Source organism: Rhododendron vialii, chromosome 8a (genome assembly GCF_030253575.1).
Source record: "Rhododendron vialii isolate Sample 1 chromosome 8a, ASM3025357v1".
Taxonomy (NCBI): domain Eukaryota; kingdom Viridiplantae; phylum Streptophyta; class Magnoliopsida; order Ericales; family Ericaceae; genus Rhododendron; species Rhododendron vialii.
This window is the reverse complement of record NC_080564.1, coordinates 1,205,001-1,231,192: the sequence shown is the minus strand read 5'-3', so window position 1 is coordinate 1,231,192 and position 26,192 is coordinate 1,205,001. Positions and strand designations below refer to the sequence as shown.

At 39.7% G+C, this 26,192-nt stretch overlaps 5 protein-coding genes across 6 annotated transcripts in view; 2 read left to right on the top strand and 3 right to left on the bottom strand.

Annotated features, from left to right (window-relative positions):
* Positions 1-287: 287 nt before the first annotated feature.
* LOC131298210 (ras-related protein RABH1e) lies at positions 288-3,475 on the bottom strand. The gene is made up of 6 exons (XM_058323560.1): positions 3,138-3,475; positions 2,416-2,486; positions 2,067-2,155; positions 1,581-1,692; positions 1,108-1,198; positions 288-877 (listed from the first exon to the last, which is right to left on the bottom strand). Exons 1-6 carry the CDS (start codon positions 3,252-3,254, stop codon positions 734-736), a joined length of 624 nt encoding a protein of 207 aa, XP_058179543.1. The 5' UTR covers positions 3,255-3,475; the 3' UTR covers positions 288-733.
* Positions 3,476-6,773: 3,298 nt separating this feature from the next.
* LOC131298208 (BTB/POZ domain-containing protein DOT3) lies at positions 6,774-10,711 on the top strand. Of its 2 annotated transcripts, none has more exons than XM_058323557.1 (6): positions 6,774-7,303; positions 7,450-7,519; positions 8,118-9,019; positions 9,423-9,675; positions 9,766-9,894; positions 10,046-10,232. In XM_058323557.1, the coding sequence occupies exons 1-6, from the start codon at positions 7,194-7,196 to the stop codon at positions 10,055-10,057; spliced, it is 1,476 nt and encodes a 491-aa protein (XP_058179540.1). In that variant the 5' UTR covers positions 6,774-7,193; the 3' UTR covers positions 10,058-10,232. The 2 variants fall into 2 exon arrangements, with proteins under 2 accessions (XP_058179540.1, XP_058179539.1); XM_058323556.1 differs by having other exon boundaries at positions 6,782-7,303; positions 10,129-10,711.
* Positions 10,712-12,096: 1,385 nt separating this feature from the next.
* On the bottom strand, positions 12,097-13,423 carry LOC131298209 (glycine-rich RNA-binding protein 7-like). The gene is made up of 2 exons (XM_058323559.1): positions 13,166-13,423; positions 12,097-12,821 (listed from the first exon to the last, which is right to left on the bottom strand). The coding sequence occupies exons 1-2, from the start codon at positions 13,286-13,288 to the stop codon at positions 12,285-12,287; spliced, it is 660 nt and encodes a 219-aa protein (XP_058179542.1). The 5' UTR covers positions 13,289-13,423; the 3' UTR covers positions 12,097-12,284.
* An 835-nt stretch (positions 13,424-14,258) lies between these two features.
* LOC131298203 (UDP-N-acetylglucosamine transporter ROCK1) lies at positions 14,259-19,060 on the bottom strand. Its single transcript, XM_058323551.1, has 7 exons — positions 18,759-19,060; positions 17,063-17,111; positions 16,752-16,978; positions 15,903-16,101; positions 15,673-15,816; positions 15,168-15,242; positions 14,259-14,702 (listed from the first exon to the last, which is right to left on the bottom strand). Exons 1-7 carry the CDS (start codon positions 18,884-18,886, stop codon positions 14,541-14,543), a joined length of 984 nt encoding a protein of 327 aa, XP_058179534.1. The 5' UTR covers positions 18,887-19,060; the 3' UTR covers positions 14,259-14,540.
* Positions 19,061-25,372: 6,312 nt separating this feature from the next.
* Positions 25,373-26,192, top strand: part of LOC131298206 (miraculin-like) — an 894-nt gene continuing 74 nt past the window's right edge. The window contains exon 1 of the mRNA XM_058323554.1: positions 25,373-26,192. This exon is cut by the window's right edge and continues 74 nt beyond it. Coding sequence (XP_058179537.1) covers positions 25,419-26,060 — 642 coding nt within the window. The 5' untranslated portion in view covers positions 25,373-25,418 and the 3' untranslated portion in view covers positions 26,061-26,192.

Genomic DNA, 26,192 nt, shown 5'->3' with positions numbered 1-26,192 from the left:
ATCAACTAGTTACAGATCAAGATGGGGTTCACTATCCACATGATGGTTTGTTACACTGTCAGCCCCATACGTGATGCAACGAGTTAACCAAAAATATCCTTGTTTGAGACGCAAGCGGGTATCTTATGTACAAGACTTGCGTGAAAAAAGTCAAAATTCTTTTCTGAAAAATGATAGGTAGCCCTTGCACAGCTATCCTGTGCAAATGCAGTTGGTTCTTCAAGAAAATATACACATGCAATCTGGTAATACAGATATAGAGAAATTGGCAAAAGAAGAATAAGCAATTCCAAGGAAGCAGCCATATCCCATACATTTACTACGGAAATTAGAACTTAGAGTAGATTGATTACAACAAATTGAATGACATGAATTGACCTGACCCATGATGAACTGCATAAGAAACTCTTGCATAACAGACTTCAGCTTTTACAAAACGTAATCATCCTAAAGGGGAAAGAGGTTTCACAAAGGCAAAATTTTGACCAAAAATTGAGTTTATATAGCAATAGTGATCTCTATAAAGACAACTACAGGTATCTTTAGAGCATATCACTGCGACTTTCTCTCCCTGAAACTTTAAACAGTTATATATAAGAAGTACAGAGGGACCAAAACGGACGCAATCTCATATTACTTCAATAGTATCTAAATTCAAAATCATCCTTGTATCCTTCTTACTATTTGGCTATTCAAATTGCTTCATTCTCTCCTTCTCTGCTAAATTTATGCCTTAGCATGCACAACCACCCCCTTGCTGCTCTGTGCTGGACGTGTTCACGGTAGGTTTCAAATTCACGTCAACCATGTCTTCCTGTTTCGTGGAGGAAAGGGCTTCCATCCCTGGCAAGGCAGCGGCGATCTTTCGGAAGAGAGGCTGTAATTATTGAACAGAATTAGGATATCCCAAAATGTGAAGGAACAAAGGAACGAGCAAAACGATGGTCATAGAGAAAAAGAGTGTAGCATTTTTGTAAGAATAGGAATATGGGAGACAATGTGATTGGCACATATGAATATGGGAGATCACTCCCCATTAATGCAACCAAAATTGCTGGATACTTTGATTCTCTTATGAAAACAACAATGGATAAAGGGCTCTCTTACCTTGATATTGAATCCTGCTTTAGCACTGGTTTCTATGAACATGACTCCAAACTCACGAGCCTTGCCATCTCCTTCTTCGATTGACACTTGCCTGTTTGATCACAAAAATAGGGCCATCAGAATATTTTAAAATACAAGAACTCTGATCACCAAAACCTGGACTCTGGTGTCCATTTTCCTTCTTTATACTTTATGGATACAAAAATAATTGCCATACGGATGTTCTATTACTAGAATGTATGCAGAGTCCAGACAGGAAAACTAATACTAGTATACTACTATGTGTTTCTAAAACACACAAGAGAAGGTATAAGCTGCCCAAAGGAATAGGCAGGAAAGAAACCAAAAGTATAATCGGAATATGGTATATTCATGCACTTTTTAGGTGAATAAAAGGGAAGACATCTCTCAGATGTAACTGAGAAGTGACTTTGTTAAACAAAATATGTGGAATACATCAGTCCATTCTTCACCTTTTATCAACAAGGTCAGTCTTGTTGCCAACAAGAACAATAATGACGTCACTGCCTCGTTCAGTACGTACTTCCTCAATCCACTTGGAAGTGTTCAGAAAAGATTGCCGATCTGCATTGTAACCATTAGTATGAAAAATTAAAACAGAAACTTTCTCAAAAGAAAAATTCAATATTTCATGCATTGTGAAATTCTGAGTATGAAATCAATCTGTGAAGTTGACATGCATTATGTATGAGTATTCTGTGGAAACGTGTTGGGAATTTATCAACATGCAAATGTGTTTCTCGCAAACCGCTGTTTCTGAAAGAGTCTCAACCCTTGTCTAAACAAATCCTTTGATGCAAAAAAATGGAGCTAGATTGAAATAAGTTTCCCTTTCCTTGTTTCAGGCCTAGCGGGCTCAACTTGGAATGAAACTTGGCAGGTAGAATAAAGGAGCATTAACAAAACACCCTTTTTCCTTGAATCAGATTAATACTCACTGGCAACATCATAGACAATCACTGCAACAGAAGAATCTCTAATGTAGCTTGGAATAAGACTCCTAAATCTCTCTTGTCCAGCAGTGTCCCTGTGAAGTTACGATATTAATTTTAGGAAGATGAAAGAACGACTACAAAAGTGTATCACGTGCATCCTTCAAACCCCAATACATGTCCAAGAAATGTATCCAGTCATTACTAAACAGCATTATCACATACTCTCAATGATTCTGCTATAAAACATTCCACTACAAAATACATGTACAAGGAAGTGGGAAGATTATATAGCGAAGAAGGTGGTATTATCTTGCTGACCAGAAATATGTATGGTAGAAAAAAGACATCCTACCAAAGTTGCAACCGGACTGTCCGATCTTCAAGATACATGGTCTTCGACAGGAAATCAATGCCAATGGTAGCCTGTAATCCAAATTCCGAAGAACAACTTTAACAAAATCTTCAAATCAATACGTAAACTCAGCTTGAACAAATTACTCAGGTTGTTGACTAGAATCATATGGTAAATCGGACAACAGTAAAAGATGAAAAGCATTACTAGATGGCAAATAAATGTTTCCAAGAATTTCGCATCTAATGTAGAAACTAAGCCCGCCAGGCGCCACCTCAAGCTGTAGTAATTCTGATATAGCCATATAGGAACGTGATCTCAGTTCTAAGACTTCATCACAGAAGTAAGAATGCAGTCTGATATCATCTACTTACTCTTATTTGGATCCGAATTTAAGGTCTGATATCAAAATTTAATACGATATCTATCGTCCACATGACAATGCTTGGCGATTATACCCAAGCAATTCTAAGAAAACTAATATACATCAAATATGATACTACGTTATGTTCTCAAATCTCCCCCTGTTTTTGCCAAATATAACGAAAACTGGCCTTTCAAAAAAAAAAAAAAACACGTACAGAACTCATATTAATTGAACCGCGTTGGAAACCAAATCAACGCATTGACGCAGCAAACCGAAAGCGAATTACGTTGACATTCTCGCGAATTGATGATCAAGTGAGGAGGAGAACAATTACATACGTGTTGAATGAATTTACCTGATAGGTGGTGTCGAATTTGTCGTACATGAAGCGAGTGATGATGCTGGTCTTTCCGACGGACTGATCGCCCAGGAACACCAGCTTGTATTTCGCCAGAGGTGATACCACCGCCATTGGACTCTCTTTCTCTCTACGTTTGAGACGACGAACAACAGATCTGAATCTAATCCGTTGTTTTCTCGAATGCAGAGAGAGAAAGAGGGGGGGAGGGAAATTCGGAAGAGAGAGAAAGATGATGGATGGAAGAAAGGAAGGAACGATAAATGATTTGATTTCAACCAATTTATTTTTGGTCTTTGGAGAAGAAACCGCCAACCTCTCTCTACGTTGAAGCCGGCACGTCAAGGGGGATTTTATTTCCACACACAATTTATCTAAGTGCACACCCCGCTTTCAAATGCACTCCCTCCGTCCTAATTTATTGGGCCCTTTAGGGAATGAGCAATGTTAGGGTACGGAAAAAAATTTCTAAAAATGTTCAACAAAAAGAAATAAGCATTTCAAATTCATTTTGATGTTTGGGTCGTTCACATCAAAGTGAATCTCAATCATTAATTTTATTTATACCAAACATTTTCGAAAAAAAAATTTCCTGAATCTTAATATTTTCGTTTGGGAATTCCAACATATTAGGAGAAATATTATCATTATACTTGTCATATCTGTTTTTCTCTTTTTACTCCTCAAAACATCATCATTGTATTTACTAATTACTTTCGAAAAATAAGGGTAAAAGAGTAGATTTATCACTTTTTGCCCATTACTTTTCAACTGGAACAATCTTTTCCGGACACTAAAATGCTAACTTAGAACCGAAAGTTCGGAAGGTCATGTAGTGGTGGTTGTGAAGTGGCGTTGTTGAGAAAGTCGTGACGTTGGTAAAATGATTGTAGATTTGTAGTGGTGTTATAGCGGTAATCTAATAGTGGTGAAATGGGGTGGCAATGTGTAAGTTAGGTGGTGGAGCAATTTGTTAAGTTACATGCGCCTCAGGCGCAATTTAAATTCGCCCGGACGCATCCAATTATACGTACATGTAATGCACTTCAGGCGCAATTTGACCGTGCCCTGGGCACATCCAACTATTCGTGTAGTACGCCTCGGGTGCAATTTGACCGTGCCCGGGTGCATCCGAGTATTCATTTTATGCGCCCGGGATGCATCCAAGTATCTGTGTAATACGCCTCAAGCGCAAATTTGACTACGCCCCGGACGCATCCAAGTATTTGTGTAATGCACCTCAGACGTAATTTGACCGCGCCCTGGGCGCATCCTGATCCAGGTATCCGTATAATGCGCCTCAAGCACAAATTTGACTACGCTCCGGGCGCATCCAAGTATTTGTGTAATGCGCCTCGGGCGCAATTTAACTCTGCCCGGAGTGCATTGAAGTACTCTCTATTTGATATATGATGTGCCTTAGGTGCATTTAAATTGCGCACCGTCTCATGAATCATAAGTCATGAGTATTTAAATTTGTTGGTTAGGGAACTGAGAAAGGAAAAGGAGATCCTGGGAACTGAGTATTGGCATAATTTCCTACATAATGAGATGCTTAAATCGTTGAAATGATTATTCTCCAAAATGCATGACGTTCCTTTGGAAAAAAGGTGTCACATTTTCTATGCTACAATAAACGTGAAAAGTGATTTTGGGACCCAAGACCGTGAAGAACTATTCAAATCGATAGCACATTATTATCGTATAAAATTCAGGTTCCTTTGTAAAGAGAAAGCGTGCTCTCTCTCTCTCTCTCTCTCTCTCTCTCTCTCTCTCTCTAATTTGTACCGAGTATAAGTGAAACAAGGGTTTCCATAAGGGAAAGGATGAATTGTGCGCTGGGATATTGGACTGGCCAGGCTTCTATTCCTTAGGCGCGAAGGGAGCTAAGTCAACTCATCCAAGAACGTAAGCCACAATTAATGGATTTTATTTTGATGATTTTAAAAAATAAAATTAAGATAAAGGAAGAGACAACATGAGATCTCGAACATATAATTTTGCCTTCTTTTTTTTTTTAGAAACATACAATATTACAACCACACACAAATACTTACACAAATTCACTTACATTACATGTAAAGTCCACCTCAGGTGGTATTTTATAGTCCCTTGTAAGGAGTCCTAAATAAAAAAATAATCTCACCATAATTCAACCTCATTTTCATGCCTCATGCGACAATCAATAACTTATTACTATCCCTGCAAGGGTACTCTACAGGGGTGTAGTGCACGATCCGAACTGTCCACCTTGACAATCAACACAAATTTCATCTCAACCTTTGGAAATCTGAGCCACCCATTACCGAGATGAAATCTATATCACTGATAGCCGAGATGGACAGCTCAGATTGTGCAGTATACCACTAGGGCCTGTTTGTTTAGGGTCTTAAAAAGGTGAATAAGGGAGGGTTGCGGGATAAGGGAGGGAGGTGGTGTTTGGTAGGGGGAGAAGAAATGGGGATAAGGGAGAGTTTATCCCCTTGGAGGTGTCTTAGGCTCCGTTCCAGAACACCTTCTTAAAAAATAAGTACTTATTTCATATTTTCAAATTCAAAAATAGTGTAAATAAAAAATAATTTTTTGATTTTTTTTGCACCGTAAAAAAAATCCATATTGCATAGTTTTAGATTTCAATAAGTCCATTATTTTTTAGTTTGAAATTGCCTTCTTCAAAAATAAGGACTTATTTTACGTTCCGGAACGGGGCCTTAGTTAATCCCACCCTCAACCATAAAAGAAGCTAATCCGGGTGGGGACAAAAACCAAATTGCCCCTCAAACCTTTTTTTGTATTCTCAATGTAATAATTTCTTGAGGCCAACCAAGTAATTTTATACACCATCCACTCTAATTCACCTACTCTTATCCACCCATATCAACTACTACTCCAACCAAGTATAAGCTAATCCCCCTCCTTAGCTAATCCTCTCTATCTACCTTTCTTTCTTATCCACCCAAAATCTTATCCGTTCAGCAAACGGGCCGCTATAGTGCACCTCTGCATTATAGGGACCTGGTTAGCATGTTATCCGGGCTCTAACCTCCTCCTTAATCCGGAACTTAAACCAGCCGGTAGGATAATGGGCTTTGCACTCAAGAAAACCCATCACGTATGCAGACTGCACAAGCTTCTGCAGATTGTCTGACTTCATCTAAGCCCACCCTATCATCGACTGGTCCTGATCTCATATTTTATTTGGGAAAATGACGGCTAAAGACGTGTTTTGATAATTAATACCCGTCAATGACGTTTTCAGCATTAACAAATATTCTTAGCTTGTCCTTAGTGGATATTAATTATCAAAACATGTCCTGGGCTGTCATTTTCCCATTTTATTTGGACCTACCATACCCAACATTCTCTTGGCAGTTGGCATCCCTACAGACACTGCAGCCTGATTTGTCTCTTTTCCTTTCTAAACGATGTTTGTGACTTAAAACCAACAAGAATTTAAGAATCCCATCCACCTACCCAATTGACAGTATTGCTCTTTCAGCCACAACTCACCTTTCATACATTTACTCAAACCATGCCCCTTGCCCGGCCACCACATTATAGAGACTCCTCTACATGATTGCTAAGGAATGTATAACCCTAATTGCCCGAAATTATCAAAAAATACCATACGCCCGGGCTATTCAATAACTCGAGATTACTAAAACCACATCCCCTGTTATTCACTATCTCAAAGTTTTGCGAGATTATTTTTCCAACCGGCCAAAGAAACGTGATACTCCACAAATTGTTGCATCCAAATACAACAAATGTGTTCCGAGTGAGACTTGTCATCCAAACCCATGCTCTATCAAACCCTGTATACAACACAACGTTTACCATAAACCAATAAGTATATTAGGAAACAAAGACTATTTTGCCGTATGTGTCATTGGCCATGGAATCAGATGAACCTGACACCTAGACACGGCTAGTTGAAATCCGTACCGAGTCAAACATAGTGCCTCACTCACTGCATTTTGCCCTGTCAAATTACACCAAGACCTATCCCACTACTAGTCTGCAGCTAGGGAGTCACCGTGTAGTTCCCTCCCAATGGCTCAACTACAGAGTCCTGGAAGCGATTCTGATGGCACCTACCAAGTTCACAACCAAAGCATTCTAGTTCCTGCAAACCTTATTTTCGAAAAGAAAGAGCATTCATGGTAATAGCCTCTGATCTCATCCCACTGTCTCTAAAACAAGATCCAAAAACAGCCCAAGGGAAATTTTCCTGAACAAATTTTCCATAGCAGGTTCTATTTGTATTTCTCCTTGGTTCATTCCTTTGGTTTTCGTGGTATTTGTTCAGGTTTGCCTCTTCTCAAATCCCAACAGATCTATCAATACAAGTTCAAGACATAACCTTTCATGTTCACAAGGTAACAGCGCAGACAAAAGTTCAAATATCAAAACAAACAAATTGTTTTGTGGAAACATGTAGCTTAAATTACAATCTATACGTTCTAGTCGTTTAGAAGTCGAGAACATACTAAAATGATACTTAACTCGAATTCTTCTATCTTATTACTTCCATTCAATTTACTAATCGATCGAAAAAGCTATTAGGATACCATTTGTAAACAAAGTTCTTAAAAATATAAGTTGTAGCATTTTTAGTATATATCTGAGTCCACTTCCCACAAGCGTCATAAGCTTGCTTTCTTTTTCTTTTTCTTTTTTGATCCGCCAAAACGCCCCTCGGGCTTACGTCATAAGCTTTCTAAGAGACCAAAATGGCTACCGTAATGAAACCATGAAACATCGCTGAACAATCTCCCTTGGGATACAAGATAGAGAACAATTAATGAAATGGATTTAAACCTACAATGATACTTTTTCATAGCATATTGAATCTGAAAATCGATTCCTCCTAAGATTTTGTAGTCCAGACTTGACGTGTCCTGGATTAATAAACATAATTTTCGCTTAATGAACCATGTCAATTGTTCAATGTCTTATCCAATTCTCCTCAAACAGTTTCCCTTGGTTTCAAGATGTGGCTACCTATCCGAAGTCAATCTGCAGCCAACGAAATCAAACCCAGGATATGATCTCAAGTTTGAAAAGTTCCCAGGTGGATTGGAAACATTCGAAACTGTTGTCAAATTCTGTTACGGTCTCCCCATAAGCCTAAACCCTAACAACGTAGCAGCACTGAGATGTGCGTCGGAGCTTCTGGAGATGACTGAAGCACTCGAAGGTGGAAACCTAATCTCCAAGACGGATGCTTTCCTCACTTTTGTGGTCCTTTCCTCATGGAGAGACTCCATAACAGTTCTCAAAACTTGTGAATCTCTCTCTCCATGGGCCGAAAACCTCCAAATCGTAAGGAGGTGTTGCGACTCAATTGCTTGGAAAGTTTCCCAAGTAAATCCAACAACCAGAGATATGACTTCAACCGAAGATAGCTGGTGGTTCCAAGACACATCTACCCTCCGCATTGATCATTTTGTGAGAATTATAACAGCCTCAAGGGCTAAAGGGTTGAAACCAGAAATTGTTGGTTCTTGTATAATGTATTATGCGGGGAAATGGTTGCCGGGCATGGATGCAGAAATGGAAAGACTAAGAAGATACAGCTATAGCAAAACCGAAATGCAGTTAGAAATCCTGAGCGGCAGGACCCAAGAAGCGCAAGTTGCGCACAATAAGGAGCAGAGAATGATTGTAGAGAACCTAGTGAGCATTTTACCTCCTCAGAAAGAAACTGTTTCGTGCAAGTTCTTATTGGGAATGCTAAAGGTGGCTCTGTTTTATTCTGCATCATCGGCTTTGGTTTCAGAACTGGAGAAAAGAATTGGGATGGTTCTGGAAAATGCCGAGGTAAATGATCTTCTGGTTCCTAGTTGCACAATTGGCGATCAAGGGAAGGCATTGAGGTGAGTAATCAACATTTTTCATCATAGAATGGAGAAAAGATTAGTTAATTTCATAAACAACCACAGCTGAGTTTGTCCTGTGGCTAATTTATGTCTCTTAAGAGAGATTTTTTTTATAATTTGGATCAATCCTTTTTACTCTTTCCATTCATCGTAACGAGAGGAATTTGTAAATAGTACAAAATACGGACCAACTTTTTTTTAAAACCGTAACACAAATTTGTAAACTTATTTTAAATTGGTCATAATTTTGACTTTTTTTATTCTTTTGGTCGAGATGAAAAGGAAAGGTAAACAATGTTGACCAAAGCTAAAACAAAGTTCACTGAAAAATGAAAGTACGACAATTATGAAAGGATAAGTCAAGACACCCCTAGTGAATTTTCATCAACTGCTAGTCCAGTTCACCAGATGAATGCACAATGCACAACATAAACGTGGTTCAAAGGATTCTGGAATACTTCCTGATGCATGAACAACAACAGCAACAGAAGTCAGGAAAGTTGATCAGCAAAATTTTAGACAGATACCTAGCTGAGGTCGCAAGAGACCCCAATCTACAGGTCACCAAATTTCAAGTCCTAGCTGAAACATTGCCAGAGAATGCTCGAACGTGCCATGACGGTATCTACAGAGCCATTGATACCTACCTCAAGGTACTCTACAAACTCCCTTTCTATCGGTATACTTCCTTTCTTCCTATAACGCAAATATGCCGAAGCCTAATTATCTGATCTCCCCTACAGTCACATCCTTCTTTGTCAGAATACGAGAGAAGAAGACTATGCAAAATAATGGACTGTGAGAAACTGTCACTTGACGCATGCATGCATGCTGCACAAAATGATCGTTTACCACTAAGAACAGTCATGCAGGTAAATTTGCCCTGTGATTAAGATATTCAATTTTCATATTCATATATGTCTGTTTTACAAAAAATCTTTGATTAAGCTCCTTCAAAAATCATAAAGTCTCCCTTAACACTGGCCCACACAAATGAACTAAATGCAATTATAAAATCACCAGACACCTCGCTGATGGGGCAAGAGTACACCAATCCGATTATTTCTTAAAATCCGGAATCCCCACACTAGTCGGTAACGTCACAGGTCTTGTTATCGGAGCAAGTAAAGATGAGAGAAGCAATGCAAGGGAAGGAGCAAACAGCAAGCAGAAACCATTCAGACCAGGAAGAAAGCTGGTCGTCTAAAAAGGAGATAACTATCCTCAAAGAAGAACTTGAGAAAGTAAAAGCAGAGCTGCAAGAGCTGCGGAGAGACTATGCTGAACTACATAATGAATACGAGAAGCTAACCAACAAGCAAAGAAATTTCTCAGGTTGGACCTTCGGCTGGAAAAAAATCAGGAACTCCAGTTTCTTTAACAAAACGGATGGGGATGAAACTCAAGGGGAACAGCAGAGATCCAAATCCAGTCACCAAAGAGTCAGCCTCCGGTGAAGACTATCTCTCTCCTAGGAATTCTGAAAATAATAATCCCGCACTATAATTCCAAATGATTAGACAAAATCATCTACATCTTCCTCCCATTATTGGTTTGTTTTACATATAGGAAACAAAGTGAACAAAAACTTTCTATTCAGTCTATTTATGTACTTGATACAAGATCTCAGTCCATTTATATGCTGTCCTCACTTGTTCAATGATGTAAAAGAGACCCAAGCTTTCCGATGCATAGCCATAGTTCTAGTAGAAAGACATGCTGCAATATGTCTTATACATGAAAGTCAGACTATCATTTAGCGTAGTGTTTGCCAGCATTTGTCCGAAGCTGTAGATCATGCTAAGTGATAAATTATTTTATTTAGCCAACAGGTCATACAAAGTCTCAACAAGCTAGGTGTTTCGCTGAGGTACTTGCAATGATGTATTCCCTTGAAGCACGGAACACATTTTCTACGTCAGTTACATATGTGAAACAAATTGCTTTCTATTTTCTGCAATTCACAACCAGCTTAAGATAACTTACTGAGCATATACACCATGAGTTCTGATAGAATTACAATGGATAAGCTCATGGCAAATGCACTACAAATGAAGTCTCATCATAAGGCTTTTCAAGAAAACTCTCACGTCGCCCTTAATTAACAATTAACAAAGATCCAAAATGAGTTTTTCTCTTTCTAATTATACCCGATCTTGACCTCATTGTTTTAATTGTAGAACAGGTTCTAGATTTACGGCCAGTTACCACAAACACCTAGTTTCAAACATCTGTGAACAATGATGCTTTCCCCAATAAAAAGATCTGAAGGAAAAACGTAATCCCTAAACGCTACGCATATTACAGAAGTCAACACTCACCATTCATTTTTAATTAGCTATAAATGAGGCATCCGTTTCCATTCACTACTAGACATTGGTTAATTGCAAGGCCTGTGCTTGTTATCTTTGGACTTGGGGGAAGGGAAGAGAAGAGAAGGTAAGGGAGAGAGAAAAGGAAAGAATAGGGAGACAATGTGTTAATGAAATGAAATGGAAATGGAGAGAAAGTTCAAAGGCATAATTTGCTATTTTGTTTATTCGGAGGCACGACAGGAAATGGGTTGATCGAGTAAGAGTGATGAAATATACAATCCTCAGTTTTCGTTCTTTTACATTCATCTCCTTTCTCACAAAACCAAACATAATATTTATTATTTTCAACAGGCAAATAGCAACATCATTTACGACAAGAATGACACAAAAATTGGTCTTCTCAGAAACCAAGTTAAACCAAAGGATTGTTTGACAACCTTGCACTGCTAGTTGCTCAACTTCCAAAATGCTACAATGTGACGAGAAAAGGAAAACTAAATAAAAACAACATGACCAAATACTAGAACCTCTACGAGTACCTAGACTTCTAAAGGCAACAACTTCCCCAATGCTCAAATTCAACAACTAATGAACAGAACTTGATGGTCTAAAGCTAAAGCTAACAACTTCCTAATCAAATCCAAAAAAAAAAAACTCATAACCCAATAGACCAGACCATACGACCCATAAGATAGAAAAAAGAAACTTCCACTGAAAATAAGCTCAGAGAGACCAAAATCACATCATTAAGCACAAACATTATTGAACTCATGCAATATCATATTCATCTTGCACTGAAAATTCTACACCCCATAGCAATACCCAAAAAGTTTTCTCAACATATCAATCACTCACCATCTTTGACATACATCTAGATGCTAGATGCCAATTCAAGCAACAACAAGAAAACCAAACAGAAGCCCATTTCTCATATGCTAAACCAAACCCTACCTAGAAGGCCGCATGCTGCTCCATGGAAACTTGGCAGCCCCAGCACCACCACCATCGCTGCCACGGTACCCGCCCCAACCGTCACCACCATCGCGACTCTTCTCCACCCCAGCACCACCACCACCATCACGGCTGCGATATCCACCCCAACTGCCGCGGCCACCACCACCATCACGGCCATGATATCCACCCCAACTGCCGCGGCCACCACCAGGAGTCTTCTCGGGGTTAAACCTATTGCCACCGCCATCCAGCCAATGCGACTTCACTTCCCCCTCCTCAACAATACTCGACTTGTTGGATTTCGTCTTTGACTCCTTGATTAAGCTCCTCTTATCCTCCTCAATAATCTTAATCGGATACAAATCGGTTGATATCGACAATGGACTCTTCAGAGTCACATACGCCTTTTTGTAATCTGGATTCGCTATCAAAATACCTCCCTTCTTCTTCTTCTTCCCGTCCCTATTTAGGGTTCTCACTTTCTCCACCTCAAACCCGTACAGTGACTCCAAAACTCTCTTGATTTCGATCTATAAAAGAAATCCCACCAAAGCAGAGTTATCATACGTACTGATAATGAACTTGTAAAAACAAAACGTAAGTACAAGTAACAAACACTAGATCACCTAGGTATATAGATTTGCTATGTTTCGATTTCTTCCAATATTCAACCACCAACCAATATAACTGGAAAACCCTAAATGGGTAAAAACCAACCAGTGGAAAGCAATAAACAGATGAACACCAGATACAAGTGGAGAATTCCTAAATGGGTAAAACCCACGGGAAGGAATTAATGCGCTATGCTCAATGTGCAGCTATATATATGCATACACATATATGTAGAGAACAAGGAATTGTTGGATTATATTACCTTGGAAGCGGAGGGGATGGTTTTGAGGGAGATTTCGGTGATGTTGGAGAAAGAAGAAGGCATGAGGAGCTTGATGGGGAGGTTTGCGAAATTCACTACTCTTCGACCCAATCTACTTCCCATTTTTTATAGTTTTTCGTTTCTGTCTTTCTTCTGTTGTTTGTGTGATTTTTCAGGGGGAAGAAGATGAACTCTGTGAAGTTACACTGCAAAAACCCTGAAAATGCTTTGAGAGCCGAGTGAAGGTCGGTTTTGTGGGCCGGAGCTATTTTCTTGTTTTTCTCTGGACAAAAGTGGGGAGATGATGGCCGGATCGTTGGCATTAATCGTGGGCTTGTACAGATTTATGGGCGGGCCTACTAACAGAATCACACCCAACTGATCGCTTAGAATGGGCCTCAAATTATACTTTCAGCAAGTTTCTTAACAGGTTTTTGAATTGAAAAACACCAGTCATTTATCATATTTGGGTTTTTGGCGCTTGGATGGTTGTGGACTCCTAGGCTCTCCATCAACAACGGTGGAATGTGGCGGACTCCTGGGCGCGTTATAGCGGCGGCCACTGTTACAGGAACGAGTTTCAATTTGATGCAGATCTTGATTTTTACACCTATTGAGACGAGCAAATTTAGGGGTTCAACACTGGTGTTGATTTTTGCGGCCTTTTTTTTTGTGTGTTTTGTTTTATTTTCTTGTATTTTCCTGGACCTCTGAGTCAAATATTTGCTGTGCTATCAATATATGTTTCTGTTTCCCAAAAACAAAAAAATCATGAGGTGAAGATCACCGTTTCGAACAAGAAATGGAAGGGGAGCAAATTCCTCGAATAAGAAAATGAAAAGCAGGAAAATGTCATTCCCACTTGCATTGTCACTAGAACTTCTGCATGTACATGTTACCGTGCTTCATAATCCTTTCAGGAATGTTGGCACAAATATAGCGTGCAGTCTGAACAATACAAGGTCTCTTTTGCCCCAAACTGACGCCGATTTCCTGTATCCCTTTTTCCTTCTCTTTCCCTAAGAAAGTTGCCTTTGAAAAATTTAGGGAAAATAAAAGGCAAAATAATGGAAAATAAAAGAAAATGCATTCCTTTATGACAGTAAGATCGCTGGACTAGTGTCATTCAGACCTCTGATGGATATCATTAATGTCTTCCAGTTCACTCTACAAATGCCAGTTTGGAAGGGACCATAAGCCCAATCAATGTACAATTCCAACGGTAATGAATCTGATAAAAGCAAGCAAAGATTCCCTAAGCTAGTAGTAGTCACTTGTACACCTCCAAAAGAACTTCAGGAACTCCCTTCCACAGAAAGTCAGAAAAATTTTGAACAAAATGTAATGTTGGCCATAACTTCGCGAGTCGCGACAGTTATGATTCCTTCTTCTTGATCCAGTATGGGTATTTCTGGTATATTGAAATGCTAGAAACCACGAGTGGAAAAGCCACAAGGCAGTATGGTGAAGGTGGTTTTCCATCAAACATAAATTGCAGCAAGGCTGTGACAAGAAGTGCGGAAACAATGACAAATCCCTGCACGCATGTAGAAATATGATTAAATACATCCAAGAACCGTTGCAACAGTAAACCGAAGTCTGAAAGTGGAGGATGGATCTAAAATGGGACAATGCTGCAAGGCCATTGCCAAACATGAGCTTGTCCCATGTAGCTACATAAAGAATACTGTTTTCAAGCAATTATTGCCTTAATTTTCCAGCAGATTATCCATTTATGGATTAAATAGCCAGAAGATCGATGTGAAATATCACGAAAAAAAGTCCCATGTAAAGACAGCACATCTAAGCAGCTTGACTTATCAGAGACTTAAATGGAGGGCTCCAATCTGAGACTCAAAAGTGCTTAATTAAGAACATTGGATTTTGTAGCTTGATTCCAACCAACAATTTACGACAAACAGATAAATTCCGATTTCCATTCTTGAACTAATTCTGTATTCCAACCTGGACAATCATCTATGCTTGAATGGGTAAGACTTACCTTTCGGACGCCACCAGCATAGGATGTAACCAGGCCAACAAGAATTCCACCAACAGCATTGACTATCACAGGAATCTGAAGAGAATAATACCGACATGTTTAAATCACTGAATTATTGCCTGGCACGAAGTACAAAATGACATGCATCAAAAGTATTTTTGACAAAAAAAAAAAGAAGGCAAATCTGACTTTTAACAGCCCCAACCCGCATAAGAGAAGGGGCAGGGGAATACAATTTTGCCCTGCCTAACATATACAAGCATCTATTACTCAATGAAACTACAGCACTTCAACCTTCAAGTATCCACTTAGTCAGAGAGAATTTTTCCCACAAGTAATAACCTCCTATAGAATAAGAAAATAATCTTGAACTTCAGAGATGGAAGCTCAGCAACATGTGTCTAAAACCAAATGCTTTATCTAAATCGAAACATAGAAGCATTGCATATGGTCATGAATGCTAACATTACTAAGGGAACATCAAATATCATCAAAAGATCATTACCAAAGTTAGCGGGGTCCAACCATAGAAAAATCCATGTTGTCTGATTGCTTCCCCATCTGGAGACTTGAAGGTACTAGCCAGCAGGCACAGGCTTCCAACTACAGACATTTCCACAGTCATCATGTATGACGTGTGTTTCTTAACCTGTAAAAAGAAAAAGAATGTGTGAAGGGTAGAACTTAGAAAATGTAATACATTCACAAAATTCACAGTTACAGACTTAAGACAACCTGAGAAGCCCACTGACACAGAGCTGAAGCCAGGCCAGATAGTACAGATGCTACCAAGATAGGAATTATTCCATTGAACAAAATCTGATCAGGGTCACTACTAGATGAACCTTTGCTAGAGCCTTCACCGATGCTCAGAAGAACAGCTGCCATTATCAACAAAAATAGGGCCCCAATTTGCTGAATTGATTGCTTCTGCCTACAGAGAGAATCCAGAAAAGAGACAAAAAAAAACTATCAGAAACCTCGGAAGTCAACAGTCATATCGAAGTATTGCGTGTTAGAACCATAGATACAAATAGTTCTTAATAATGGCCCACACAAAACATTCACAGCAAGTTCTTTTTCAGTCTCATGCAATCATGGTCCAGAAAAGCAGATCTAGCATGTCTCGTTGAAGAAATTAATATACCCTTATTAACAATCAAGAGATGATTAGAAGCAAAACCTTAACAAACACCAGTCATACTTCACTGGGAAAAAGTGATGGGAATATCGGAAACATGAATTGCAAAATGCAAAAGAATGACTCAGAAACATTGGAATAAGCCAATGAAAAGGGCTTCTCCAACCACAAATGACAGGCTATATGGGGAATAGGGGTTGCCATAAAGTTTTTTGAGGTCTTGGGGAAAACCTGAATAAGGTTGACAGGAAAAGTTTTGCTTTCCATTGAAGCTTGATTCTTACGTAGACTCATAAACCTGAAGCGTACTTCATACATGTGGGCAGACGCATTTTCAAATTGAAAGGCCAACGTGAATACAACAATATCACCAATAAACAAGGAAGAATTGTTTCAACAGACTTAACCACTTGCACCCAACAGGCATATCTATAACAACCTACCCCAATATTATATACGTGAAAAGAGCAGTGAAAAATAGTTTCGTCTGGTTCAGCATGGAGAACGTTAGCGAATCAAGGTTTTTGTACGAAATCTGAAGCAAACTATTTTGCAGCGCATATATAGCTGCTGGCAGTCCTGATGCAGTAAGTGAACCAACTAAAGTCCACTCCTTCAATGATCTCTTCAAACCACCTTCTCTTGCAATGAGTATAAGAGCACAAATAACCTGTAAACAAATGTGAAGAATATGTCCTTGAATATATGAGAGCAAAAACACACAGGAGTGCAGGAGAAAAGATGAAGAAGAAACCTTTACAGCCTCACATGCCACAACAGATGAAGTCACAATAACTTCTCGTCTGCAGGAATTAATCATAATAGTGGATAATTAGAAAACAAAAGGCAATGTAGATGATGCATATCGGGGAAAAGCTGTCTACAATTCACAGTGCAAGGTACTTGGTAACGAAGAAAACATGTAAATAATGAGAAAGTTAACTAGTTTTTATTCTCTTTTCTTCTAATTTTTAGGGGTGGGGAAGTTGGGAAGTGGTTTTTCACAATGAACGAAAAATCAACTAACAGATAAAACTAAGGAATTTTCAATGAAGTAAGTGCGACAGTTGTCAATGTGTTATAACTTAGACGAGAACCATCATCAACTCGAAACCCATTGACAATGAGTGGAAAGGCCTGCAAGACTCCTATACTAACTTGGGATGTGGTATTATACAGATGCGGGGCAAGCTCAACACTTGCCCACACATGCAAAGTGCAAACCCAAATAAGCATGTGAAGAGTATCGAGAAAGATGGAAGAACTAGAGGAATTAATCCGAGATACCGGACGAAACACCTACTGACCTACAGCTCAAACAAAGAGAGAACAAGTAAACTTTAAGTGGATACTGACAAAAGAATCCTGAAACCATCTCTGACACCATGTTAAAGTATCCATCACATAGTTAATTCGCAATGGGAGGCAAGGCGAAGGCCCACAGGGATCATACACTAACTACGGTTGTGCTATTACATTGATGTGGGACAAACTCTAGCAAATGCACATAACGTTTTCCAGCATGCGAACAATGGAATATGGATACTTTATCAGAAGTGAGATTATCAGCAAACGTATTACTAGTATATAATCACAAAGCATAGATATCCGTGATTAACTTGTCATTCTTCCCAAATGCCAAACTTGGCATCGGCAAACTGCATTCATGCTATATGCAGTATGCAGTTCTAGTCCATTTCTTATAAGATAGTTGCCCTCCTTTTGAACCTCTCGTCACAAGGACCAACATGTGGAACCGCATGAGCTAAAGCCCAGAAGAATTAATCACAAATTTCATGACTAAATCATCATTTCATATATTGCGATTCAATTCGCAAAAGCACATGCCGAATTTCCTCCAAAACCTCTCATCCCGAGGGGTTGGCCTGGTAGTCAAGGCTTGGAACTTGGGAGTTTGCTCCCTTCCAAGATCTCAAGTTTGATACCTCTTAGGTGCTATCAACTTTTGTGGGCCAGTCCACACGGGAATTAACCCCGGCTTAATCAGACTCCTCACGAGTAGACTTAGGTGCTATCAACTCTTGTGAGCCGGTCCAAATTAACCCGGCTTAATCGGACTCCCCGCTAGTAGATGGTGAGATTGGGTCCTAGCCTCCTAGGGATTAGTCGACGCCGTGGCTTTATTGGACTCCCTATTAGTGGACAGTGAGATGGAACTCATGGATTAGTCAAGGGGTGCGTAGCTGGCTCAGACACTCTGAATTATCCAAAAAAAAAAAAAATTGAAAAACAAGAGACCGATGTAATAAACCGCATGAGCTAAAACCTAGTTGAACTAATCAAACTCTACGTGACTAAATCGTCGTTGAAGACCAAGTAGACTAGCAAAGTATCGCCATTTCCATTCGAAATCGAAAAGACTACGGTGTGGATGCAACAATAACAACAATACTGATTGAATTAAATGGGCGATTGAGGTGCAATTTTACCTAATGCAGCGTTTGGAGATCAGAGGCTGAACACCGTACTGTATGGTAAGCAACGAAGAGTAGAGCCAAACTCTCGAGCTCGTGGCCTGTGAGCTCCGGGTCGAGCCCTTGGGTTTGGTCACCGCCATGGATGGGCGACCTCGTCGTTGCTTCTTCAATATGCTTTGTTCTTCTTTGAATGATTGATTTGGAATATGTCTGCTGATTCAAATTGGCTTTTGTGCGAGTAAAGTGGGAGATCATCAGATCAACAAGGATGGTCAACTCGGCCAACCCGTCGGTATTCGATCCGTTATTTGTCCCGAACGAATCGGATTTTTCTGGAATTTTTTTGTATATCGGGACGGATTTGGATTTATTTTTAAAAAAAATTGGAGATTGAATTAGATTCGGAGGTAAGTCTGTCCCCGCTCGGATCCACCCCAAACCCAACCTCCATCCCGATTTGTCCCCGAATATCCGAAAATCTTTTCTTTTCTTTTTTTTCAAAATTCCGCTTCCAATCCGCCTTGATCTGTCTCTGAATACTCTTTTTTATCAAAAATCTGGTTTTTTTTTATTTACAAATTCTAATATCCGAATCTCCGATTGGATCTCCGTTCGAGGCGGGGATGGAGGACCAAAAATATATCCGATCGGATATCGGGACGGATTCGAAGGTCGGGTTGAAGGTTCAAATTCAGCTTCGAATATATCAATATCCGACTCCGATCTGCCCATTGCCATCCCTCGATCATGACTTTCAATTACATATTGCACCCTTAAACTATCACATTTTTTATATTTATATACCCTAAACTACAAAATCTTACGATATCATTTGTCAAGAAAAATCAGAAAAGTATAAAATTAGACAAATAAAAAAATATAAGAATATCAAGCGAAAAAATACAGCAATTTGAATACTAAGCATCTATTAAGGAAACTGTAGGCTCATTTTTTTGATCCCATCTCTACTTGACTTGGTACCCTATCTTCGCACATGTCTTCCCTTCTTTGTTCTCTCAATACTCTCTAGCAAACCGAAAATCAAGATTTGCTACAAGTCTAACCATGTTTTCGAAATAATTAACATTTTGAAAGGGTGGAGTTTAGGGAGTGTTATGTAACCCATCTTCGTAATTTACAGCCATGCTCTGCTGCACTAATCAATCTTAGTACTAATTATGACATATCCAGTATTACAGTACTAAAAATTAAGAAATTGATTTATACATTCTCTTTTTTGAACTCGGAGTCCTTGCAGTGAGAAGAAAAGACTGCAGTTTGCAACCCCAAAACGACGAAAACAACGTCGTTTTGGGGGATTTCAGTCACTCCATTCACAAAAACAAAACAAAATCGTTATGATAGGTTAACCAGCCAAGTATGGTGAAAGTTGCAGAAGAATTAGGAGAAAGGGTTTTTCCTTGGTTGGTGTCCTCGTTGACAGGTGAAAGTTGCAGAAGGAGAAAGGTTTTTTTTTTACTTGGATATACTTGCTTTTAATATCTTTTACTTGAATAGAAATAAACGAGCTCAGCACCATCGAAATGGTTTTTGGTTTTTTTTTATTTTATAAAACAATATGAATCCCAGTCGGTAAAGGGATTTACAGTCTCAGTGGGTACACAGATTCACGATGAAGGTTTTTTTTGTTTGATCCGCAAGATGAAGGGTTTGGTTCCTGAGTTTTGTCCGAACTTTTGCCATTTGATCCACAAGATGAAGGGTTCATGGAGGGAGTCATTTCCCTGGTTGCTGTTTCCCTGGCTATCGTCTTCCTCTCGGAGTCCTAAACCGTTGTTAATTTTGAGGAATCTCCAGGGGCAGGACTATTTGCAACTATAAATTTTTTAAGAGTAGCTTATTCTAAATTTAAACCATAAATTTTATAACAATTTTTTATATGCAATCTAACAAATATCCCAAAACTTCCAAAAATATCCACTCTCTCTCTTCCGTTTTTCTCCTGTTTTACCCAACACCACACACCCCCCACCACCACCTCCATCACCAGTACCGCCACCAGATTAACCCCCATTTTTTCCGTTTCATCCATCCATCTCTCTCTCTGTGTGCTAAATCCAAGCAGAGGGTGAGGAACTAATGACGTCAATCGTTGTCTGGTTCAACGGACTGGACTCCATTCCAACTCTCTCTCTCTCTCGGTGCTAAATCCAAGCAAGATTTGTTTCAAAATCTCTCTCTGTGCTAAAGATTTGTTTCAAAATCGGGGAACTGAAAATTTTGTTGGGACTGTAAAATCAAAGGTAGTTTGTCCATGGAAAAAAAATGATGAACCCTAATCGGACATTCAATCCAGAAAAATCGGTACAAAAATCAAAAATTAACTTATGAAAATGTTCATAAAATTCAGATTCTAATATCTGAGACCTTTGTAACACATCTTAAAGATGCGTCATTTTTTTTTTTAAAACGCAGATTCTGACTGTTAAAAATGCAAAAAAAATGCAAATTCAGAATGCGTCTTGTTTCATATAACGCATTCACAAAATGAGCGATTAATATCACGCATTTTGCTAATGCGCAATAGGACTGGGTAAAAGCACGGTGGTATCTGAAAGCAAATGCTGGCGACGGAGTCGGTGGTAGCGACTCAGTCGGTGGCGACGGAATCGGTGATGTAACGGCGGTGGCAGCAGGGGTGGGGGAGGAGGAAGAAGGGACGGGTGACGTGGTGGGATTGGTAGGTGGGGAGATATAGATTAAAAAAAGAAAGAAAGACTCGTAAGTGAGAAGTGGGTTGGGGAAAAAGAGTGGGGGAGAAGATGACCCAAAACGACGTCGTTTCATTAGGGATATTTTTGTCCATTTTTAAAAAGGGCATTTTTGTCCGAAAATCATTAATTTTAGCACGGGCTAGGCATAGAAAATTTATGGTTGCAAATAGCAGCGCTCTTTCTGGGCTTCTTTGTTTGGGAGTTGGGGAGAGCAAAATGACATAGTTTTGCTTTTGTAAATGGAATGGCTGAAATTCCCCAAAACGACGTCGTTTACGTCGTTTTGGGGTCCGCAAACTGCAGTTTTTTCTTCTCACTGCATAGACTCGGAGCCCCTTTTTTTTGATAACCACATTTTCTTTTTTGAATTTTAGTATTCAAAGTGTATGTAGTTTGCGGATCAAAAAAAAAAAGTGTACGTAGTTTTTTTGCTAAAAGACAAAAAAAGAAAAAGAAAGAGTGAATATCAAAAAAGAAAGTATAGAAATCAATTTCCAAAAATTATAGTGAAAAAAAAAATGTAGGAACCAATCAGAAAACAAATTAATGCAGAAAAATTGCTTCCTATACTTCTTCCATTATGAGAGCTTAACCAACCCCGAGCTCGTAAACTTAACGACTTTCAATAGCCGCCGCTTAAGAGGAAAAAAATTCTGAACTGGATCTGGGGGAGGGGGGCCGCCGCCTCTCTCACCCTCCTCCCCCGCTCCCCACCCCTGCCCTCCTCGCCTCTCCTCTCTCTCTTCGCTGTGTTCTCCACGACTAGTAGATTTCGGGCGGCGGTTTGTTAGAACGGCGAGGGTTTCCCAAGCTGGCTTCGCCAGCGGAGGTGGCTCCTCTGGCCCGTTCCTCTTCCATCGTCTCCAGATTTGCTTGTTCCTGGTCCGGCGACGAGCGTAATAAGGTGTGCAGTTGGTGTATGGGTTTTTTTTCCTTTTTTTCTTCTGCTATTTTTAGTTTTTCTTTTCTATCGGCGGATTTCCCTCGTCCGATTTTTGTACCAGTTTGGGTGTTCCAAATCTGGTGGGTGATGGTGGTGGGCGAATAATCCGGTGCTTATTGAGAAATGGTCTGGTGTTGCCTATTGAGGAATGGTCTGGTGTTGGTAGTCTCTGTGTCTCTGGATGTTTGTTTTGGGGCTGGTGGGTTTATTCGGTGGTGTTGGTGGTGGTCCGGTAGTGTTTGATTGGGCTAAGCAGCAGTCAGCTAGATGAATACTGATCTTCGGTCGCCGTGGTCCGGTGGTTTTCGACTCTTATTCTGTTCAGGCCGGTGATCCGATGGTTTTGTCCACGTGATCTGTTAGATTCTAGTTGTTTTGTTGTTTTACTTTCAAATTTCAGCGATACTTATTTGTTTAGAGTTTGAGCCGTGGATTTCTTTAAATCCTCTGTAATCTAGACCGAGATTGGTTCTTATGTACCGGCGTTATCGCTGGGCCTGCTTCGACAGTAGGTACCTGATTAACGTTTAGATTGCTTTGGTTTTTTCTTGTATATGTTCTGAAATTTGTTTGCCCGATGAATTTACGTTGAATGAATGACTCCTTTCACAAAAAAAAAAAAAAGTGCTTCTTTCATTTGTGTCAATCTGTATTGATTTCACCCCTAGAGTTTCGATGTTGACTGCGGGTTAAACTGTGTAGATGCAATAGCGGAGGTGATTAATTTAAGGGCCAGTGGGGCCCGAGAGTACCCCACTGGAATTACATTTTTTTTTCAGTAAGTTTGTTCACACAGATCTGTGTGCGGGGCTTATTTAATCCCATACAAATGTAAAAGAGCTGTGCTATGTGCACATACTGCTTTGCACAGCAGCCGTTTTCTCCAGCCTCGGGTCACATAAAGATGATCGGAGCCGCTCATTTTGTTTAAAATATATCATTTAAGGTCTCTGTAAAAAATGAGCTTCGTTCGATATCGTTTGAGGCGTTAACAAAACACCCAAAATCACTTCAGAATAAATGCGACCCGAGGCGGGAGAAAACGGCTGCTGTGCACAGCTGCTGTGCACGAATCATTTCTGAATGTAAAATATAATTTTAAGGATCCAAAAAATCAGTTTAATTCGATACTTAGTGTTTGATTCAATCAAAATACGGGATAAGAAATTACAAAGGGTACTAGAACATGAAGGGTGGATAAGTCATGATTTGCTTTTGCTGACTTTTTTGTCCTTATTTGAGTTATGAAACTTAGGATTGAGAAGTCCAATGTTTAGATTTGGAATGGGTCGTAAACCCTCATCCAAAAATAATGATATCGAGAAGTCAATGTATCTATCCGTTAATCCAAAGTCCATTTTTTCAACCTTTAACAATAAGAGATTTAGATGCTAAACATTGTATAATCAACAACTAAATATTGGTTTCAACCAACAAGGATTTCTCTTTTTTGTACTCTTCCTTCTCTTCTTTTTAATAAAATTCTTCATCGCCGTTCAAAAAAAAAAAAAGCACTTCAATTGGTACACTCTCATCTAAGAGTTAGTTATTACTGCTAATATAGAGTTCATCAGTTCAAATACAAATTCAAACGCACAGATTAAAATTTGAAATCGTTCAACGCAAGTACGTGAATTTAGTCGATGGACACAAAATCCATGAACATTGGATGACTGCGCGCAGAAAAATATATTTCTAAACATTTTGGATCCCGATCATTTCCTCAACCAATTGATCGAAGAACTGGCATTTACATTGTTTCCATAGGGATCAAATTAAATACCCTTCAAAGAGAAAGAATGTTAGAAAACCACGCAAATTTTAAACTTGATGACCAGAGTTGGCCGGTATAGTATCTTAGAAAGGCAAATCAATTGAAGGAACACAACGAATGAGGGTTTAAGGGATACCACGCTGTCGGTTAACCCGTTGCGTACCGGAGTCTTTTGAGAAGAGGTGGAGGCGCGGGAACGCAAAACTCAGTTAGAATGAAGGAAGAAACGAGAAGGCAGTCGTTGGAGGTAACCCCGTAGTAAGTTGAAGAGAAAGTAGGGCCCTCAACCTTGAAAGGTCTAAGGTTACTTCTCCTCGTTTCTCTTATTATCCCTTCTTTCCTTCTCGTATGGAGCCACGGAATGGGGGTTCACCACTTTCCCAATTACGCATGCGGAACCCCAATTTCAACTAAATGGACTCAGCCTCACATTCTCAGCCATTCAATCCTTTCCCGGAAGTGGACGCTACTAGATCTCTTCTGATTTCTCTTTATCGTATCCTTCCAGCATGTGAAAATAGAGAATAAACAGAACGGGCATACAAACGCACGTAATCTTATCCTTCAATAGTCAATATGTTGACCACCCCACAGCAAAAAAATCAATTCTGAACAACTGTACTCTTCTATATATGGAATTAATGATCATGTGTGTGGAGGAGACAACGACGATGAGTGGTTTGACTTCTCAAAATATGAATTATTAGTTTGTCTTTTTTAATAGAGCGAAATATGGCAATACACATTTCTGTTTATAATTAAGTTGTGTACGTTGTGTATTTTTGAATTCATTACCTTTCGGAAAAAAATTATTTGGTAGTTTCGAAGTACCGCCACGTAGAACCCTATCTAACACTCTTTACCATGACACATTTACGCAGAATTACCACTAGTAAGATTTCAAACTAATGGTGAGTGGACCACAATAAAAGTGAATAAGGTGTGGATATTTCTATTCCGGCTCAAGATTTGGACGGCAACAAACAAGTTCAATTAGCTAACTTTGAAATTCTTTACCACCAAACAACATATGAAACTAGAAGCACTACTTTTCCAAGTCTAATAAAAATCCATGAAATTAACAGTCAATGTCGTGAATCTTTTTTCTTGAAATTTAGTTACCCCCATGAACTTTGCCATCTCTAGAGATCTATAAATAACTTCCTCCCTAGCTCGATCGATTCCATAAAACAATATCAAGTTATCAATACACTCGAAGTATGCATAAGCTTTTCACAATGAAGACACCAACCCCATTGCTATTCCTCTCACTAATCCTCCTCTCCTCCATCTTCGCAACATTTCTCGTCGCAGTTGATTCCGCCACGAGCCCAGTACTCGACACGGAAGGCAACGAGCTCCGAACAGGAACTGACTATTACATCCTTCCCGTGGTCCGCGGAAACGGTGGTGGACTAACCCTATCAACAACCACCAGCAATGGCACCATAACTTGCCCAGCGAACGTCGTCCAGGAGCAAAACGAGGTTGACAACGGCCTCCCTCTGACCTTCTCCCCTGTGGACCCTGAAGAAGGCGTGATCCGAGTTGCCACTGACACAAACATCAAGTTCTCTGCCGTGACTATCTGTGCTCAATCAACCGTGTGGAGGCTGGATGGATCCGCGGGGAAGTTCTTTGTGACAACTGGGGGCGTCGAAGGAAACCCAGGTCGGCAGACCGTAAGTAACTGGTTCAGGATCGACGAGTACGAGGGTGATTACAAGCTTGCATTTTGTCCGACGGTGTGCGACATATGCAGGGTTGTTTGTGGTGATATCGGTGTTTATGTCGATGAGAATGGTACGAGGCGTCTGGCGATTAGCGATGTGCCGTTGAAAGTCATGTTCAAGAAAGCTTAATTAATAGTACTAGTGGTTGGTTGTAATTAGAATAAGCGTACGTACGTACGTACACACTTTGTTATTCTTGAGGTGTAACGACGTGGGAATAAAGGTGTGCAAGCCATGTCCAGTAACTAATTAAGTAGTTCT